This window comes from Larus michahellis, chromosome 5, assembly GCF_964199755.1.
Source record: "Larus michahellis chromosome 5, bLarMic1.1, whole genome shotgun sequence".
Classification (NCBI taxonomy): Eukaryota; Metazoa; Chordata; class Aves; order Charadriiformes; family Laridae; genus Larus; species Larus michahellis.
In genome coordinates, this window is record NC_133900.1 from 9,745,615 (window position 1) to 9,764,979 (window position 19,365).

General features: G+C 45.7%; 1 protein-coding gene across 16 annotated transcripts in view; it reads left to right on the forward strand.

The window, feature by feature from the left end:
• ANK2 (ankyrin 2) overlaps positions 1 to 19,365 on the forward strand; it is a 334,684-nt gene that overhangs the window by 223,808 nt on the left and 91,511 nt on the right. For 14 of the 16 annotated variants that reach the window (XM_074588630.1, XM_074588633.1, XM_074588636.1 and 11 more), the window contains 4 exons: positions 8,708 to 8,806; positions 10,937 to 11,134; positions 17,355 to 17,453; positions 18,618 to 18,815. In XM_074588630.1, coding sequence (XP_074444731.1) covers positions 8,708 to 8,806; positions 10,937 to 11,134; positions 17,355 to 17,453; positions 18,618 to 18,815 — 594 coding nt within the window. Of the gene's footprint in view, positions 1 to 8,707; positions 8,807 to 10,936; positions 11,135 to 13,996; positions 14,096 to 14,266; positions 14,366 to 17,354; positions 17,454 to 18,617; positions 18,816 to 19,365 lie in introns of all 16 variants that reach the window. The other 2 variants (XM_074588640.1, XM_074588626.1) reach the window with 1 other exon arrangement.

Consider the following 19,365-nt stretch of genomic DNA (forward strand, 5'->3'; position numbering starts at 1 on the left):
TAGGCTATCAGACTAAAGAATGGCAGGTGTTGGTGGTGGCAGGAGGCAGAAATACTATTTCCTTGAGTCTCTTGTACGTCGTACACAAAAAAGCTGATGAAACTGATCTTTTTGAGGAAATAAGTCTGGTAGTTGGTCCAACTTCACGTGGCAAAAGAACACGCGTGCTGCACAGCGATGGGAAGCAGAGGGTCTGGAGCCAGCTAGGCCTTTCATAGAATTATGGAATGGTGGGGGTTGGAAGAGACCTCTGGAGATTATCCCGTCCAACACCCTGCCGGAGCAGGGTCACCCAGAGCAGATTGGATGGGAACGCGTCCAGGCGGGTTTGGAATATCTCCAGAGAAGGAGACTCCAGAGCCTCTTCCAGTGCTCTGGCACCCTCAAAGTAAAGAAGTTTTTCCTCATGTTGAGATGGAATTTCCCGTGTTCCAGTTTGTGCCCGTTGCCCTTTGTCCTGTCGCCGGGCACCACTGAGGAGAGCCTGATCCCGTCCTCTTTTGACACCCGCCCTTTAGATACCGATCGGCATGGATGAGATCCCCTCTCAGCCTTCTCCTCTCCCGGCTGAACAGCCCTAGGCGTTCTCCTCCCAGCTGTCCTGTTGAAATGCCACACCAATACTCCGCTCGTGATTTACGGGGGATTTTGCCATCATTCAGGACAAAAGAAAAACCCATCAATTTATATGGGCAGGGTTAATTATTTCCAAAGGGGTTTTGGAGTCACCGAGGAAAATGTGGTCGTTTATGCAAACTGACCTGCGAAGGACTCGTTCTTGAAAGCTGCTGGGTTTTAAGCACGGATCTGCAAAATTATGCTTCTAAGTAACAGAGGGTGTTTTAGAGCAGGGTTTAGAGCTGGACATAAGAGTTTTTGTTTAGTGAGGTGGAAGGGTAGAGGATGGTGTAGTCAGCTACTCTTACGGTTGATTCAAGCTCAGCGGTTACTTTGATATTAATTACATCAGCCGTTAATTAAATCAATCATTTGTTGCTTCATAAGCTAGGAAGACAGTCATGCTTATCGTGTAACTCTATATGTGATTATGATTTTGATTTCTGATGATTTATGAAATGAATTGCGTCTCTCCTGCTCTTTTGTTGTTGGGTGTTTTTTTTTTTGTTTTGTTTTGTTTTCTTTTTAAAAAAAGCCCTTACTGAGGATGGAAAATGAAGGTGTGCAGTAAAAATCATCCCTGGTCAAGTTTTCCACAATAAGTGCCTAAAATCTCATGGTAAAGAGGCACGAAAAGGTAATAATTCGCTGGAGTCAGGATATTCCACATGCTCGTAAGCCCAGCAGTCGTACAAAAGGGGTCCATTTTGGAGAAAGGCAGTATTGAATTCACCAATTTCCGGCTCGGTATTTAGATGCCTGGTTTAGACAAGTTGGCACAGGGGATTGTAAAGGACCTCTTGGATTTTAAGAGGCCAAGGTGTGTTCCCTTCCCCGCCCACCCGCAGAGGTGGATGTGCAGTCGGGAATGAAACTTGAACGAACAGGATTTTGCCCAGCGTGGGTGGAAGGGGCTGATTTTAGAGTCTTCTCATTGTCTGGGCTTCCTGCCCTTTGTCAGAAGCTCAAAAACTGTCAGCAGTGGAAACCCGTAAAGGTATCCGAAAGCACGTGTATCCCAGTTTGCCCGGGCTCAGCAGCTTCCTCTTGCTTTCATCCTCTGCTTTCTCCCAGCTCAAAGGCACGCGGCGGCGATTGGCCGCCTCTTCTTCCCGGCGAGGGGAGATTCCTGAGCTTTGGTTTTGCTGTCCCTGTCTCCGTGGTATGATCTCGCCTTCATGCTAGCCCTTTATATCACCTCCGTGGTTTTTTCCCTGGGCTTCGGCCACGTGCCGTGTGTGCTTGGCTCTGGCCGTGAGCGTGTAGGGTATTGAAGAGGGAGGTTGTGCGTTGCGTGCCGTGCGGACGTGGGTTCCATACTTTAAAGGATGGACCTCTGCCGCCTCCGCCTCGGTACTAACACCTTTCTGTATTCGCCTTTCCATTCCTCCCGAGGAACCACCTTCCAGTAGGTCAGATTCACTGAAAACCGGTGAAATTAAATGTACTAGGCTACTTCACTGCCGTGCAGCTTGGGCTTTTACCCTTAGTCTCCATACCCCACCAAAATAACCCTCTTTGGTTAAAAAAAGCTATTCAAGGCTTTCATTCGGTTTATTTTTAACTCGCTGTATTACCCGACTCTGAGGATGCGTAAATTAAGATGCAAAAACTTATTTAGGCCGATTTTAGATGAGCCTCGGTACTTTAAATTTGCAGAGTTAATCTGTGCAATCCTCTCATGTTTGAAAATGCTCCATTGGAATCGTCCATTAGGAGCCCCCGTATTGTCTAAAAAAAATAAATAAATTACACTGAATTTACTCCAAGGGAGTAAATTATGCATGTGTCCTGCTGTTCCATAGTTAACGTTGCGTGTCAGAGGAAAGCCCTGCTTACCGCAGGAATCACATATTTTTATTTTCTATACATTTCACAAGGTATTTGCTGAAATTTCATGGCATTTCTCACTGGAGCATAAAAATGTGGAGCTGCTAGTAAATCGGCATGCTGCACTGAGATATTTTAAAAGAAGATTTTACTGACATGTTTTTTGGCAAGTTTTACGGTTTTTCTCGGCTGCTAAAGGAGAAATGTGGAATTACATTTCCCTTTTATCTTGTAGCTAAAGCGAAAATAGAAACTCCATTCCCGATGATATGAACGGGATACTTTTATTAGTGCTATCTGTTGTATCCACCTTTGTGCTGCTTCTGTTTACACACGAGCCTTGGCCGGAGGGGTTTTTGCCAAGTAATTAACGGGTAAAATTTCTTATGCCAAAAGCATTTCCTATTTAAAATCTTAGTCGAGCCTATATTCTCTACAAGTGTACCTCAGTTAAGAGCTTCGGTGAGGTATGTTTGTTTAAAATTTTAAAATTTAACGTAACTTCCTACCCGTACGACTGGGGATAGTGGACGAGTGGAGTTGGGTTTCAGAAGCGACTGCGCAGACGGTAGGTAGGAATCGCTGTGCAGAAACGTCTCCTCTAAAAGATGAAGGAAAGTTCAGTTTACGATCAAATCGATGTCGGGTGGTCAAGAGGAACGTGGCAATTAGCAATTCTGACTTTGAGAGACGGAAAGCCTTCACGGCCTTTCCTGAATCACAGGAAGGATTATTCCACGGGGAATTATTCAAAGCATTTAAAAACAGAGCAATTTCAGCACAGCCAACGTTTATATCACAGAATCACAGAATCTTCATGGTTGGAAAGGACCCTTAAGATCATCGAGTCCAACCAAACAACCTACAATCTCTGCCACTAGAGCATGCCCTGAAGCGCCACATCTAGACGTTTCTTAAACACCTCCAGGGATGGCGACTCAACCACCTCCCTGGGCAGGCTGTTCCAGTGCCTGACCACTCCTTCAGTAAAGTAATTCTTCCTAATATCTAACCTAAACCTCCCCTGCCGCAACTTCAGACCATCTCCTCTGGTCCTGTCATTATTCACCTGGGAGAAGAGGTCAACCCCCACCTCTCTCCAACTTCCTTTCAGGTAGCTGTAGAGGGCAATGAGGTCTCCCCTCAGCCTCCTCTTCTCCAAGCTAAACATGCCCAGCTCCCTCAGCCTCTCCTCATATGACCTGGTCTCCAGAGCCCTCCCCAGCCTGGTCGCTTTCCTCTGGACACGCTCCAGCGCTTCAAGGTCCCTCTTGTACACAGGGGCCGGGAACTGAACACAGCACTCGAGGTGAGGCCTCACCAGTGCCGAGTAAAGAGGCACCATCGCTTCCCTGCTCCTGCTGGCCACGCTATTCCTGATACAAGCCAGGATGCTGTTGGCCTTCTTGGCCACCTGGGCACACTGGTGGCTCATGTGAAGCTGGCCGTCCACCAGCACCCCCAGGTCCTTTTCTGCCAGGCAGCTTTCCAGCCACTCTGCCCCAAGCCTGTAGCGTTGCCCGGGGTTGTTGTGACCGAAATGCAGGACCCGACATTAATTTCTATTAAAATTATATTCTGGTATAATGGAATAGTAGCAGCAAGGATACATGGCATCTGGAATGTTAATGACTCTTAAAGGATTTCAGGAGCATTCTTTATGGATGCAGTTTTCATAATATCTCTGTTTTTATCATCTCTCTCTATAAATTGGATAGAAAAAAAAAAGAACAAGAATGTGAGGCTTTTTTAGTTTTTGTGTGCTTTTTTACTTTTAAAATACAGTGTTACTCACAGGCCTTTGTCACCTTTCAGGTATTTCCATTTTTGTGGGAAATATGCTTAGAAGGGGGAGGGAGGAATGTGTTCACCTGTCTCAGATGCTGAAGTTGTCCCACATTTTGTGTTCCTTCTCTTGAAACTCGCCAACATTGAAATGAAATTTTTCTCGCTCTGGGACTTTTCTTTAGACTCCTCCTGCAGGCTCTTTTCCAGAATATTTACAGTTGGAAAAAAAAATAAAAAAATCCTTGGAATGAAACGTGTTGTGTGCCTGGAGCGGGGCGGAGAGGTGGTAACGGCAGGGAGAAAGTCTGATGTGCCCTTTGGGTTGGAGAAGGGCCGCAGAAAAGAAAGGGAGGCTCAGCTGGAGCTGAAAGAAGCGGAAGGTTGAGCAGAGAGATGCGTGATACCAATGGGAAAAGAAAAAGAACGAGCTGGGGGCGGGGTGGAACTTGGAGGTGGGTTGGGTTGGGTTGGGTTTTTTTGGTGGTGAACGCGCTTCAGACACCCCTTAAAACACTCATTCTGGCAACCTAGTGGGATTTATTTGTAATTGTGTCTCCTTTTGTGTATATGCGTCCTGACAAACTAGGCACGGCGGCTCTCTGCTGTTTCCACCTGTATGGTTTTCCTACCAGAAAGCCATTGTGATCCCTAACCCTGTCTCGGCGCTACATGGTGTTTACAGAAGGATTTTTTCCTGCCGTAATGCTGCTGTTGACATTTCCTCCCAGTCTTCACGCGTGCACAGAGCGCTCATAATTCCTTGGCAGTTTTTGCCATTCCTAAAGCAACGTCAGATTATAAATATCTAATCACAGTGCAGGTATTTGCTATAAAAAATTCAGTGGATTCACGTAACGTTTACAAGGAAGCGGGAAGGGATGTCCTACAGATTACCTAAGCAAACTATAGATAATAGCAACTATTATTTCAAATCATTTAAGTTAACATCTCATTATTCAAGCATGGTATATTTTTTGCTGCGTTTTTAAAATTTGTACTTTGAATGGCAGACCGGGAACGAGACTTTAGAGGGTGTTTAATTATGCCCAGACTCTGAGAGCTTAGAGCAAGAGGGGGAGACTTGCCTTGTTTGTTTTTAAAGAGGTAAGGTTGAGTAGTAATGAAAACTGAACAAATGAAAAGGCCTTTATTTGGTGAGAAAATTTAGACAATTTTGCAAATTTAACACGCAGAATGCTAAAATTTTATTTCCCCCTCACGAAAAGGAGAATATGCAGCTGCATTGTAGAAAATCCTTCAGCAATTTGGCCTTTGATGTTCATGTTCTGTCGTCAGCCTTCGTTGGAATGAGCACCGAATGTGCGCAGCCGTTCTGTTAAGATGCTGCCCGTATCGTTTCCCCCTAAGAATCTCTCGTAAGCACAGCTCATTTTTATCTCAGTCTCTTGTGAAGCATAGCATTTTAATGACTCTGAAATGACCCAATAATTGCTCTTCCTGCAGTTAGGAGTCACGCGCAGAATTCAGAATTCATTTTGCGGCTTAAAAAATTGGCCAGTGATTGATTTTTTCAAGATAAAAAAAGGCGCAAGTTTACCTTCGATTTTGAGAGCCGTTTAAGAGGAAATTAGGAGTGATGGAATTTCATGGCTTCCATGCAGGCAGAGAGGTTGGTAGTGTCCTTTCTGGCAGTGCCCCGGCTGTTGGTGACATCGCAAAGCCTGAGCTAAGAGAATACCACGTACGGAAACAGCAGAGCGCCAGGTGTAGGACGTCACTTGGAAGATGAAAACATTCAACTGTCCGTTATGTACTATTTGGGAGGAGGAGATAAATATCAGACTTTTAAAAATATAAAATGGCTGAATTTCTTGTCTCCTGGCCTGGCGGCCTTTGCGTTTATGGGATATCCGTTATCCGCGCTTCAACGTCCACGTCTCTTCCACCCAGCGCTTGTGTGTCCTGTCAAATGGTGTGTTCGCTGTCTTGGCCAGCCCGTCGTCTTCGGTTTACGTGGTGTACCAATTAGCAGTGGATTGATTACAAAAGTACGTAGGCAAAACTCCTGCGATAGATTGCAGAGCGCTGAGGTTCGTTGCAAACAGATAATGGTGCAAAAGAGGACTAATTTGGTACACTGGGGTGGCTCTCGATGTTGGCTAGTGTCAGTTTGTCCTCATTCTGTTACGTACTAATCCTTCTCCCGTAACAGCTCGCTCTCTGCAGTTTCCCCTCGTCTTTGAAGCATGTAAGCCAAAATAGAGTAGAAAGTATGAAATACACAATAAATTTAAAATATACGTGCCGTTTTCCCCAGGAGAAAGAGGGAAGAGGAGAGGGTCATATGGGAAGGCTGTGAAGCGTATTGCTTCATTCGCCTGCTGGAACAGGCGATAGTAAACGCTGGTGAATTTGTAAAAGCTATGACAGGACAGAATAGGAAAGGGAGCGAATTTTTACCTCTGCTTTCAGAGGGAGTTATAGTTAAGAACAGAGGAGAAATCACACTTTCTAACGACTTAGTTCTTATTTTTTTGTTTTAGCTAGACCTTCTTGTGGAGTTGATGTGTTTCCTAGCTTGTATTTTTCTTCTTTTTTTTTCCTCCCTCTGGGGATTTATGCCGTTTGTTTTCAAGGGCTCGCACAATTTTACCTTTCTTTTGCTGTTCTATTAAAGAGAAAAACATCAAAGTCACTATGCAGACAGGGAAAGTGAACTTCCCCCATTGATTAAAAACGTAGAGCACAAAAAGCCAGCAGCTGGAAAGAAATGCCAAATAAATACCTTCCCTAGAAATACATTTGGGATATATTCTCACCTTCGGAATGCTCATGGGAATTAGGTGCATGGATCCCTCTAGCAGCGAGACGAAAATAGGCCTCAGCCGTGCATATGTAGACTCGATTTAGGGGACTGTGAAGTCTCTAGTGCGGAAAAAAAATCCCAGATAAACTGGTTATTCCCGATTCCTTTACATTGTCTCAGTCTGCCAGGTGCCGAACAGCCTCGGATGCTGTTTGCGGGTTTCATCTTGCATCTCTTGAATTTCATGACAAAGCTTCCGTGGGATTTAGTGATGCCTCCGCCTCTGAGATAGCGGGTGTCGAGGCAGACCTAAACCCTTCACGTGTCTCTGAAAAATCTCTGGAAGCGGTAGATAAGTAAGGGAGGAGAAAAATTCCTCCCTGCAGGCGTCGGTTCCTCACCGCGGTGGGGCTTTGTTGCCCTGCTGACTCTGAAAGATGCTCTGGGCTTTCCAAACTGAGGATGGGGGAGGATCTCCTGCTTCGGAACTACCTTCGTTTGCATAGCCAAAAATGATGTTCCAATTGCGATGGCACCGTGCCGTCTAGAGCTACTTTTAATTTAAAAATGTTAGTAGCAGAAGTAAAAATACAGCGAGGTAGATTTCCTCCAAATGCCAGCAAAGAATGTATCTGTGTATGAAGCAGGGTCGCTAACTCAGGCTTAAGGCCACGTTTTGTGCATTTTTGCTACTGCTTTAACCTCTAAGTAATAAATCTATCTCAGACCGGCACCCTAGCGAAATAACATCTACCTCATCTCAGATAAGCAGGGAGTCTCAAAGGGAGAAGGCTTTTCTTGGGATTAAAAACTATGACCGTTTCACCTTTATCAACCTGTCTCTGCTGAATGAGTATCGATGGCTCCTCCGAGTGCGTGCTTGAACAATACCGAGGTCGAATGAGAGGAAAACTTGGGTTTCTAGATCTTACGCATTTTCTTCCGTTCTGGCATTCTAATATTCTTTTGCAACCATTTTTCTTGCCTCATATTTCCGTTACTTTTCTGCGTAAAGTCCAAACTGTAGCAGAATTGCCTGGAACGCATTCTCCTGTCTAAACGTTTTGTTGACGCGCCTTTTGCTCCCGCTGCCGCGATCGTTCGTCAGTAGCCTGAGCCATTCTTTTGGCATAAGGTGGTGTTCTGCAACGGAAGAAACATTTGGTGGTCTCGGGGCAGTTTTAGCAAAGAATTGCCAGCTCTTTATTCAGCCCTCAATCTCAGAAATTAAAGGGTTCGTTCTGTTTGTTTCTCACCTTCTCTTTTTCTCTGGTTTAAAAATCTTCTTTCTCCTGCTGCCGGTTTAAAGCAACCCAGGTAAATTCTAGAGTAGGTTTTCTGGTGTGAGCCTTTCTTGTTTTCATCCCTGCCTCAAAAGCGATCCAAAGGGCAAGGGGTTGGTGAATGGGACGCCCTTGGCCCAGGGGTTATCCAGGGAGAGGCGATACAATCTCAGGGCCATGCAGAGGAGGATGAGGAGGGGAGGAAGCGATGCACGCTCGCGTGATCCTCTTTGAGAAGAGATTTCAGCACACGATGGGCTTCCTCTCGGAAACGGTAACCTTAGAGTGTCCTTTCCTGGTGCAAGGAGGAACAGGGATGAAGCTTCGCAGGCTTGCGTTCCTGGAAAGGGCGTCCCTCAGCGTGGCAGGATGGACGGTTGGGGAGACGTGCTCATTTGTTTTCCCTCCTTTTACTTTGAAGGACGGACTCACCCCGCTCCACTGTGCTGCAAGAAGTGGACATGACCAAGTCGTGGAGCTGCTCCTGGAACGAGGTGCCCCGCTGCTTGCGCGGACTAAGGTGTGTGTCTTCTTAGAACACGTTAGCAGCTCGATGTAACTTTCCACAGAATTTTCAGTGTCACCGAAAGGACAAGGAAGAAGACAGGAACATTATGTTCTCCCAAAGGAAATGTTATTAATAGGTAGAATGATCCAAAATAAGGTTTTCTTACATAATTAGGGACTGTCCTTTCCAAATATATGAAACGGTATGCACTTCTTTGCCCCTCTCTGTAATATCAGGCTAAATATGCTACTGCAAGCGCTTCACTTTTGTTGCTCCCTAAGACCACAGGGGCACAGAGATGGGAAAACTGGGGTCAGTCACTCCTGAGAGATGATTCCTGGTATGTATTCTCCAATCCTCCGCATCAGCTAACTAGGACCTATGACTCGCAGCTTCTCCTAATCGTTTTCATGGACTGTTTCAGGCTTGGAAAAGTGCTTTAGTGTGTTCTTTACTGATTTGTGAAGAGCACACGTCTAAGATCGATGCATCTCCTACAAATGCTGCCCCTTTGGTCAAACTAATGAGAGAAGGATAATTGTTCAATAGTTCAATAAATAGAAATAAGCAAACCCCACTGAGCAGCACTTCAGCAAATTTCAGGGTGGCTGACACAGGCAGCTGGTATCATTAGTTGGAAAAACAATGGAATGGACTATCGCAATGACATATTGGAGTCCCCTGGAAGATCAGGAGGGACAAACAATTTAAATACGAGTTTCAGACCATTGCGCTCTTTACTGGGCCCCACTCCCTCCAACATGGCTTGAAACAAGGGCAATTAGTGTTTTCTGGCCCATAGTTACTCTTATTGAAGACTCCAGATTTTCTCTTGATAGTCCTCAGGAGGTTTTATCCCTGGGTTGCGAGCGTATCAGCTACATCAAATAAGGATGTGCTCTAGCTATGGATCCTTGATAGCACCAAGCAGTCCAGGTCATGTGTTTATGCAGGAGTGGCATCCACAGGGAGATGGGAATTTGTAGGGAAACGATTCCTTAGAGTTTCACCGATGCCTTTGGTGGGGAGAAGGTGGTTAGGTGAACCTCATGTGTCAACGTGCATCACTTCGCTAAGAGGTAGAGGCTCAGAAGAGCAGACCCTGGCACATCTATTGTGCACGCTTCAGGCGGGGTTCCCCGATGTCGCCATTCAAAGGCAGACGTTGCCAGTCAGGACAAAGTACCGACATTGCTGTGGTGGGGATTGAGCAGAGCACAAGTGTCCAGTGAATAATTCCCTCCTTCCGGGTGACAAATAAACAGTCCGTTTGACCACGCCATGTCAGTTACCTGTCCAAGTCCATACATTATCGTCTATCTTTAAACACGCAGTGCTTTTTAAGTACCTTATCGCATGTAAAATGAAATTAGATTTAAAGGCAACTTCCTCTTCTAACTGCCGACTGAAACAGGTGGTTCCAAACCGGAGACAGACAAATATGGAAATAATAAAACCATTTTTTTTTTTTATGAGAACAACTTGCTATACACATGAATAGCAACAAATCTCTTTCCTCTTAATCGTCCACCCTGGACTTCAATATTTACAAAAAGAACTATTAAAGCCGGACGGTGCTGTAAAACTCCTGCTTCCCCTCCCCTTCAAGTGTTACGGTGTGAACAAAAGGTCCAACAAGGTGGCGGTTGAAAGCATCGTTTCCCAGAAGCTCGGGGCAGGTTTGCCAATGTTAACTGTTTTTTTCATTGAACACTTGAAGAAAAAAATGTAGGTTCCTTAATAAATACGATGATGGGTAAGTAGACGCTTTTCCTCTAATTAACATACGACCTATGTCTTAGTGTTTTTGAGTATCTCCAGAGCTGTCTTTTGAGGTCAGGATATGTTTTATTAAATCATGAGGTAAGGCCCTTAGATTCTTTTGCTTTGCTTAAATTGTGATTTTAGTTAATCATATGACGTTCCTTTAAATTTGCCTGTATCGGCTGGCGGGGGAGGGGTGGCTATAGCTTTTTTTTTCAGTTTTCCTTCCAGTCCGTAGCTCAGACGCGGCTCCGTTCCAGTGATGGGGGTGCTCTGCGTGATGGTGTTACGTTAACTCATGATGGCATCCTTCTAACCTGTGCCGCGATCCAAGCGGAGGGTTACTGCAAGTTACTCTTCTGTTCTCTTTTGCCACAGAACGGACTCTCTCCGCTTCACATGGCGGCCCAGGGGGACCACGTGGAATGCGTCAAGCACCTCCTGCAGCACAAAGCTCCCGTGGACGATGTCACGCTGGATTACCTGACCGCCCTCCATGTGGCCGCACACTGCGGCCACTATCGTGTCACCAAACTCCTTCTGGACAAGAGAGCAAACCCCAATGCTCGTGCCCTGGTAAACCTGTCCCACCCGTGTCGCGTAACAAAGCTATCCAGGGCAGATGAGTAGCTCTTACCAGTAAAGCTAAGTGAAAACTCCGTCGGCAAACTCCCTCAGCCTTAAATAGTTGCAGTAACAACAGGGGTGGTGACACCCGCTGGTTACCAGTGTTGTATCACGTATCGTTAGGCCTAGTCATGGACCACGGGCCGTGGCAAATGGCTGCAGTATTGGGTCTGGAAGCTCTGCAGAGTTCCAAAAATCAGGGCCGTTTCTAGCCGATGGTAACCTGTACGTTGGTATTTCACTGAATTAGGAGTTCAGTTTTCCATACTATGTGATAGGATACACGTATCATTTCTAAGCTTTCAGCTGAATCAGTAAACTAATGGGCATGGAGAAAACTGAGAGAAAAACATCACGTTTGGCTTCGGGAACGTATAAAGCTTTCCAGAGCCTTTAATCTATCCAAACCCCAGAGGAGATTCCAATTTTCTCTAATAGGAAGCGTCCCCGTGAGCTGTTAGCTGGATGGAAGTTAAAATACCAATAAATTGCACTCTGTGGGGGAAAGAAAGAGACTGTGAACACTTGAGGTACTTCTGCAGGGCAAGAAGCCTGCCGTTGGCTGCTGTGGTCAGTGCCTCCACAGACCTTCCACCGCAGGCCACCCTGATGTCTTCCCCAGCTTCTCGCCTTCAATATGACCCCCTGTTTTTCTGTGAAGGCTCCCTCTACCCTTTACTTCCTTGGAACTGACTTTATCAACACCATTTTCTTCTGCCCTGTCATTTTTCTTGGCCTCTCTACACCCGCAAACCCCGTAACCCCCCATGCTCCCTCTTCTCATGCTTTTCTTCTTTTGTCTTTCTCGGTATCTTGTTCGCTCGGTTGATATTTTCAAAGCTGTTTTCATCCTCTCTTGTTTTTCTTGCCAGTCTTCTGATTATCTTTAGCTGTACTTTCCCCAGCTACCCACACGTACACATGATACGCTAGCCCCCACATCTTCTTTCTTTCCTTCCATGACCAGGAATACACCTTCTGTTCTTCTCAGAGAAACGTCTGAAACGAAAGGAGAACACCCCCAGGCCGCTGCCTCTCTGCTCTCTTCCCTCCAGACGGGGTTTTGTTTTTTTTTTATTCCCTCTCTCTGGTTTCCTCTCCCGTCAGGGACTTGTCGCCTCTGGCTTGTTTATCGTATTTAATATATTAAATGATGCTCATAGTTTCTGTTAGCGATACGGTTTTTCTCTCCCCCATCAAAGTCTTCCTCACTTAAATAGAAGTAGCAAAATTAAATCAACGCAGACAGTAAAATTAAGCGAAAATATGGAAACTTCTGAAATGGCAACGCTCCCTGTGAAATATGCTGAGAGATGTGCGGGAGGTGAAATATCTAATGGTTTTGATTGGAACCGGAGAAGGCTCCGGTTATTAATCGCAGTAATAATATTCAGCAGAGTCCTGTGATGGAATAAATTTTGCAAATAATTCATTTTTGGCTAGATTTAAAAAAAAAAAATAAATAAAAATTGTTAACGTTTGCAAAGTTATTTGGGGATACAAGCACTGTGTGGGTTCTTAGCTTTTTCAATTTGTGTATGCTTTAAAGGACCTTCAAGTCAACTAGTAATTAACATTTCCCTTAACGGAAGCTGACTGTAGAATAATGCGTCCCGTGCCTCTTTCCGTGAACTAAGATTTCCCTGATAAGTTCTGTTTACTGCTAGTTGATTGTTTAGCGATGCTGATCCTTTTCATTCGAAAATCCAGCAATTTTTCAACGTTACCTAAAAACGTTACCTGTGCTCTTCACTAAAAGGTTCACAAACGGTGAATAATGTGTTTTGCTTAGCTTTAGGCGCACGCTTAACCTGCATTAACTGTCATAGTACATAAAAACCTTGGAGTCAAAGCGTGTATTACAGTATATATAGAGTAGGAAGTCAGGCTTTGATTTGGGCCCCAGCCTTGCCGAATGAGCGTTTCTGAATTAATGAATGCGTGCCGATGGTAAGCACAACACTAAAACTATTGCCTCACAATACAAAGTGCTCGGTTGCAATCCCGATTTTGAGATGTTTGCCTTCCCCAGCTCCCTTTCGTTCCTGTCCCTGCCCCATTTAATTTTAATCCAGACAAGGGCCGAGACCTTGCTTTGCAATGCTTTAGGACTCAGCAGGGCAGGAATAAAGGAAGGAGGGGGCCACAAATACTTCAAGAGTGAAGACTTTGTGTTGTGAAACCGCGGCTGAAGTAGGGATTATTTATTTAGGATACCTGACAGCATGCGTGCACGCACAAACATGAACACGGCATACCGCAGATCGATGATAAATATAAAAATAAGTGCACGTAGATGCTTAGGTTACAAGATCTTCTAAAAAGACAAATAAAATAAGGTGGAATCTGGAAGAAGAACTCTGTTCTTTTCCTAGAGAGGTCTAGAATATGCTTTATACTTTTCAAAAGACACTAACTGATTTCAAAGTGATCATTATCATTTCTTATATTTCCCTTGCGTTAGGCAATTTTGGGAACCGCTTTAAGTCATCCTTACACACACATGTGGGCAACCTTTGGAAGCACATACACGCACGTGCTCACGCAGACACGGGGAAGGCAGAAGGGGCATGTCAGTGTTTGGGTTTTGGAGGTGGAAGTTTAGTTTCTCTCCACGGCCTGAGAAGGAAGCAGCAGCCCTGCTTTTTTCTGCCTCAGCCTCCTGGGAGATGTCCGTAATTCGTAACCTGTTGTGCGTAAAGAACAGTCGCTTCTGGTACTCTAACGCTTCTGCTCCCGGCGTGCCGGCGTGGAGCTGTGTGGGAAGTGTAGCTGCATGTTTTTTAACTAACATGACTGTCTTTTGCACAGAATGGTTTTACTCCACTGCACATTGCCTGCAAGAAAAATCGCATCAAAGTCATGGAACTCCTGGTGAAATATGGGGCTTCAATCCAGGCTATAACAGAGGTAGAAAAACGTTTCATGTCTTGAAGAAACATTCCTTCTCTCCCTCCCTTTTTGCTTCCTTTTGTTCTCTCTCCTGTCACGCCTCACTTTCACTTATCTTTTATTTAAACGAAGAAGCCCCTTCCCTACGCCCGTGCAGAGGAGTAAAACTGCTCTTGCTTTGTTTCGCAGTCGGGCCTCACACCAATACACGTGGCTGCATTTATGGGCCACTTGAACATAGTCCTCCTTCTGCTGCAGAACGGAGCCTCTCCCGATGTCACTAACATTGTGAGTATGGCTTTGACTAGAATCCTCTGTGCGATACCTCCTCCAAAAAGGGTCTGGCCTGCCGTGTGGCTCAACCAAAGGTCACATTTTGATGATACTTTAGGACTTTGTTGCATTTTAGGACAAATCAATCTAGAAGCGAAGAGGGGAAGGTGGTGATTGTATATGCATTATTGCACCAGGGGACATTTAAATCGGATATCAGGACAAATTCCTTCACCAAAAGGGTTATCAAGCATTGGAACAGGCTGCCCAGGGGAGTGGTGGAGTCGCCATCCCTGGAGGTATTTAAAAGACGGGCAGACGTGGTGCTGAGGGACGTGGTGGGTTTGGCAGTGTTGGGTTAATGGTTGGACTTCAAGGTCCCTTCCAGCCTAGACGATTCCATGATTATAAGCCATCTGCGGTTTCGTGTATTCTTCAGCACTGCTTGAGTAGGTAGAGTTTCCCGTAGAAACAGGCAAAGCTCACCAAATACATCCAAACCTGATTGTGAGCCAAGTCACAGGGAAGCCTGTGTTTCCGTTCTAAAGGATGAAGTTGAAGTCCAAATGGCTCTGATTTCTGCTCGCATAGCTTCACTGGCTGCCACGAAATTGCGTCAGTTGTATCAAAGGCTGTAAAACCCTTAAAACCTAACAACGAAACAAAAAGTAAAAACGTTAAACTGGAGATGTTCCTCTTACACAGGAAATTCCAGGAACCGGTGCCTTTCGAAAGAACGTGCTTAAATCTAGAAAATGTGACCTTTGGGAGGGAACACAAAATGCAGAACCTGAGTTACCACAGAAATCAGTGTTTGTATACCAATAGCCTAGTTACCAAGGAGAAGAAGGTGGTGATAGTTTTCTGAGCTGTATTTCATAGATATATCTTACTGGTGGAATTTGTCAGTATAAACAAATAATTCAACTTAATGACCGCCTGCGCTTTGAAAGCGGCTTTTTACCAGTAAATAATGTTATAGATGAGTGTTCCCAACAACAAAACAGCAGCACAAAATTTAGTAAGGCGGGTGCGCTGGACTCATCGGTTTTTCTCAGTCAGAAAAATCTTATATGGAACCTACTAAAAACGTTGAGCGCACCGAGTTGTTTGCTCGAACCGTTACAACAGACTTTTCTTGACAAAGTCTCTTACTGCTTTCATACTTTTTTCTAGAAGCAATCTTTCTATCGAAACTTCATTGATAATAGGAAAGCCAACAAGAAATTCTTGTGGAAGCGATTAAAAGTATTGTGTTCCTGGACATTTGTGCGCAAAGTTTAACGCTTTCCAATTTATGCTACACAGGTGTCTTGGCTTTTACTTGGTGAGCTAAAGTTCCCTGATGAATTACTAACTGTTTCCGAAAGCTAAATTGCGTGGCTAATTCAAGTACAAAAGGGTCCTCATAGAAATTTGATCTTTAGAGTGTGTGAAATGTAAGCTTTATTCACATTTTGAACAACTCGTTCTTCAGGTAATAAAGTTTATATGGATGAAATTCTCTATTAAGGTTTGTAGCTAGGGCTGGGGGGTTTTGTTTGTTGCCTGCTTACTAATCACAGCTGGTAATACGATGTTAATTTTAAAATGACAAGATAAATCAACTCCTGCTGAAGAGGGATTGCATTAATTAGAAGTTCATAATAGTAGGCAAGCTCAGGCTTCTTCTTTTCCTACATCTAGACGAAGGGCAAGAAGACACGATTCCGGATTCTGATGCAGAGTGTTCATTTTGGCAGTTGCAGTTTAACTTGATAGTCCTGGGGGTAAGAGCCTTACGACAGAATAAACGCCAGCTCTAGAGTAAGGAGAAGGAACAATTAACACGAAGAAGTGTTTCAGTCCTGCTGTGTTATCCTAACAGATAAATACAGAGCTCCTGGTTGTGGAACCGGCCCAGTGCCTGATGTACCAGAGACCGATGAGCTGCACAGGGGACTGTTTTAGTCCACCTTAGGGCAGTGCCCCCAAAGAACGTTGGGCTGAAAAATTCAGCTAGAAACACCACTGTCAAGGAGTACTCAGTTTCAGCGTTCTTTCGCAAACCTATGCCAAGAGGGAATGCTTTGAATGTGTCACACGTCCTTCGTTATCCTGGTCTGAAATGCCACGTCGCTCCAGTCAGCTTTCCAAAATTTCATATTCTCCTTCAAAGCCTGTGGGCTGCCAAAGGCTTGAAACAAGATTCATTCCCTAGCCTGCAGACCGAGCCACGCTGCTGAGCATAGATTTTAGACGTTTCGTATGCTGGCTCGCTTGTGCGCAGCCATCGCAAGGCCCTTTAATGCTGCCAGCTCCACACAGTGTGCAGGAAGAGACCATCTGGAAAAATACCCCCTTCCATCTTGAGGCTCCTGTACCTCAAAATCCCTTGAGAGAGACAGGCGCAATATACTCTGACCTCCTGTGCAGTGCACAAGCTGATGCACTGTTATGTAGAAAGATGAGGAACGTGTGTGACCAGGGGAGTCCGTACTGGCCAAGGGAGCTGGGGGGGTTCAGCCTGGAGAAGAGAAGGCTCCAGGGAGACCTTCGAGCCTCTTCCAGTCCCTAAAGGGGCTCCAGGAAAGCTGGGGAGGGACTCTGGAGCAGGGAGGGGAGCCGTAGGACTAGGGGGAATGGTTTTAATCTGGAAGGGGGAAGATTGAGATGAGATCTGAGGAAGAAATTCCTCACTGTGAGGGTGGTGAGCCCCTGGCCCAGGTTGCCCAGAGAAGCTGTGGCTGCCCCATCCCTGGAGGGGTTCAAGGCCAGGTCGGACGGGGCTTGGAGCAGCCTGGGCTGTTGGGAGGTGTCCCTGCCCATGGCAATGAGGATGTAACTAGATGACCTCTAAGGTCCCTTCCAACCCAAACCATTCTACGATCCTATGAAGCCAGGTTCTCAGCTGGCGGAAAGGCGGGTTTCTGCACGAGTTGCCGTGGGTGGAATTTCCACCGTCAGAGCTCCTCTGTTTCTTTTCGGAGGTTTAGGGCACTGAAACGTTTTTGTTTTTCTGCAGCGTGGAGAAACTGCGTTGCACATGGCGGCACGTGCTGGGCAGGTGGAAGTCGTTCGCTGCCTCCTGAGAAATGGGGCCCTGGTTGATGCCCGAGCCAGGGTAGGTGTTCTGCTTACATTTTTTTTTTTTTGCTTTCTCTTACTCAAAACCGTAGCTGAGGAGGAGCTAGGGAGGAGCAATTTCGTTTTTATTTAGCTGTTGGTTCAATATTAAGCACGCCTAAAACCATTCCTGAAAAACGGTAACCTGTTTATGCATAGATCTTCCAAAGGGAATGTGTGGTGGGCAGCTCAGCCCTGCTCAGTCATCTGCTTACTGCCCCCACAGCAGGACGGAGGAAATGGAAGGGCTAAAGTGAGAAAATCTCTTGGGTTGGGATAAAGACAGTTTAATAGGTGAAGGAGAGAGAAGAAAACCCCATAAACCGACTCTGTAAGTGACGTGAATGCAGACACTCACTGCCTCCCACAAGCAGACCGATGCCCAGCCAGTCTCCGAGCAACAGATCCTTTGGAAAAATTCAGCCCTTAGTTTTATTGCTGAGCGTGTCGTTATATGGTATGGGCTGTCTCTTCGGTCAGTTCGGGCCAGCTGTCCTGGCTGTGTCCCCTCCCAACCCCTTGCTCACCCCCAGCCTGTTCCCTGGGGAGGCAAAGGGAGAAACAGAAAAAAACCTTGGTGCTGTGTAAGCACTGTTCAGCAAGAACTAAAACGCTGGTGCGTTATCAACGCTGTCTTGGTCAGAAATCTAAAACAGAGCACCACGCGGGCTGCTGGGACGAAAATTAACTCCATCAGAGCTAGACCCAGCACAACGCGCCTGAGTCAGGCCAGCAGGAGCTATTCTATCCGAGCAAGGAGGCACACAGCCGTGTCCTAAAGCCAAACACCAGAAGTTCTGAGAGCAGTTGGTGCCGGATTTTGAGACCCAAGGGGACCGTTTGCAGAGCAAGGTACAGCTGTTGGAAAACAAATTAAGAACACAAAGCGGGGGCGAGCGATGCTTACGGCGATGTGCGATATCTGCGTGATAAAAGGAAAAAACAGTGGTTTTCTTCATAGTTCTTTCTGTTCTAGTAAGACATTGCTGAAGCTCATTGTAAAAATGAACCCACGAGCCCTCCTTCTCTGCCTTTATTTTGTACTATTACTTCCTATGATTTTTGCAAGACAAATGTATAGGTAGACCTATTGGGATCAACCAGAATATTGTGTTGAGGGTGGTTCTACCTGCGCTGATTATCTACTCGATTTGAGTTGTAGGAAGAACAGACTCCACTGCACATCGCTTCTCGCTTGGGCAAAACGGAGATCGTCCAACTTCTGCTCCAGCACATGGCCCACCCTGACGCCGCAACAACTAACGGGTACACTCCGCTCCACATCTCCGCCCGAGAGGGGCAAGTTGATGTCGCATCCGTTCTCCTGGAGGCAGGTGCCTCGCACTCCATGTCCACCAAAGTAAGACAAAATGCTTTACGTTCGTGTTCCAGGCAGTGCGTTCCAGGAATGTACTTTCACACCAAGAAACTGAGATAGTTTGGGTCTTTTTTTTTCGTTCTTACGTAATCAGCAGCGATCCGATAGACATTAGGAAGAAGTTCTTTACACTGAGGGTGGTGAGACACTGGCCCAGGTTGCCCAGAGAAGTGGTGGAGGCCCCGTGCCTGGAGACGTTCAAGGCCAGGCTTGATGAGGCTCTGAGCAACCTGATCTAGTCGAAGATGTCCCTGCTGAATGCAGGGGGGTTGGACTAGATGACCTTTAAAGGTCCCTTCCAACCCAACAGATTCCATGATTCTGTGATTCTATGAGGTAATGTTAATCAAATTTTGACACATTTTGTTGTCATCTGAAGCTGGGAGTTTGGTTCCCACTGGAGCCAAATGCAGATCACGGTAAATACATGGTCCCAAAGCGTTTAAAATGTACACAAAGTCCTTGTTTCTCTCTTTCCCTTCGTGTTATGGGTGGGGCTTTTTTGGCCAAAACTTTCAAAAAAGAAAAAGGG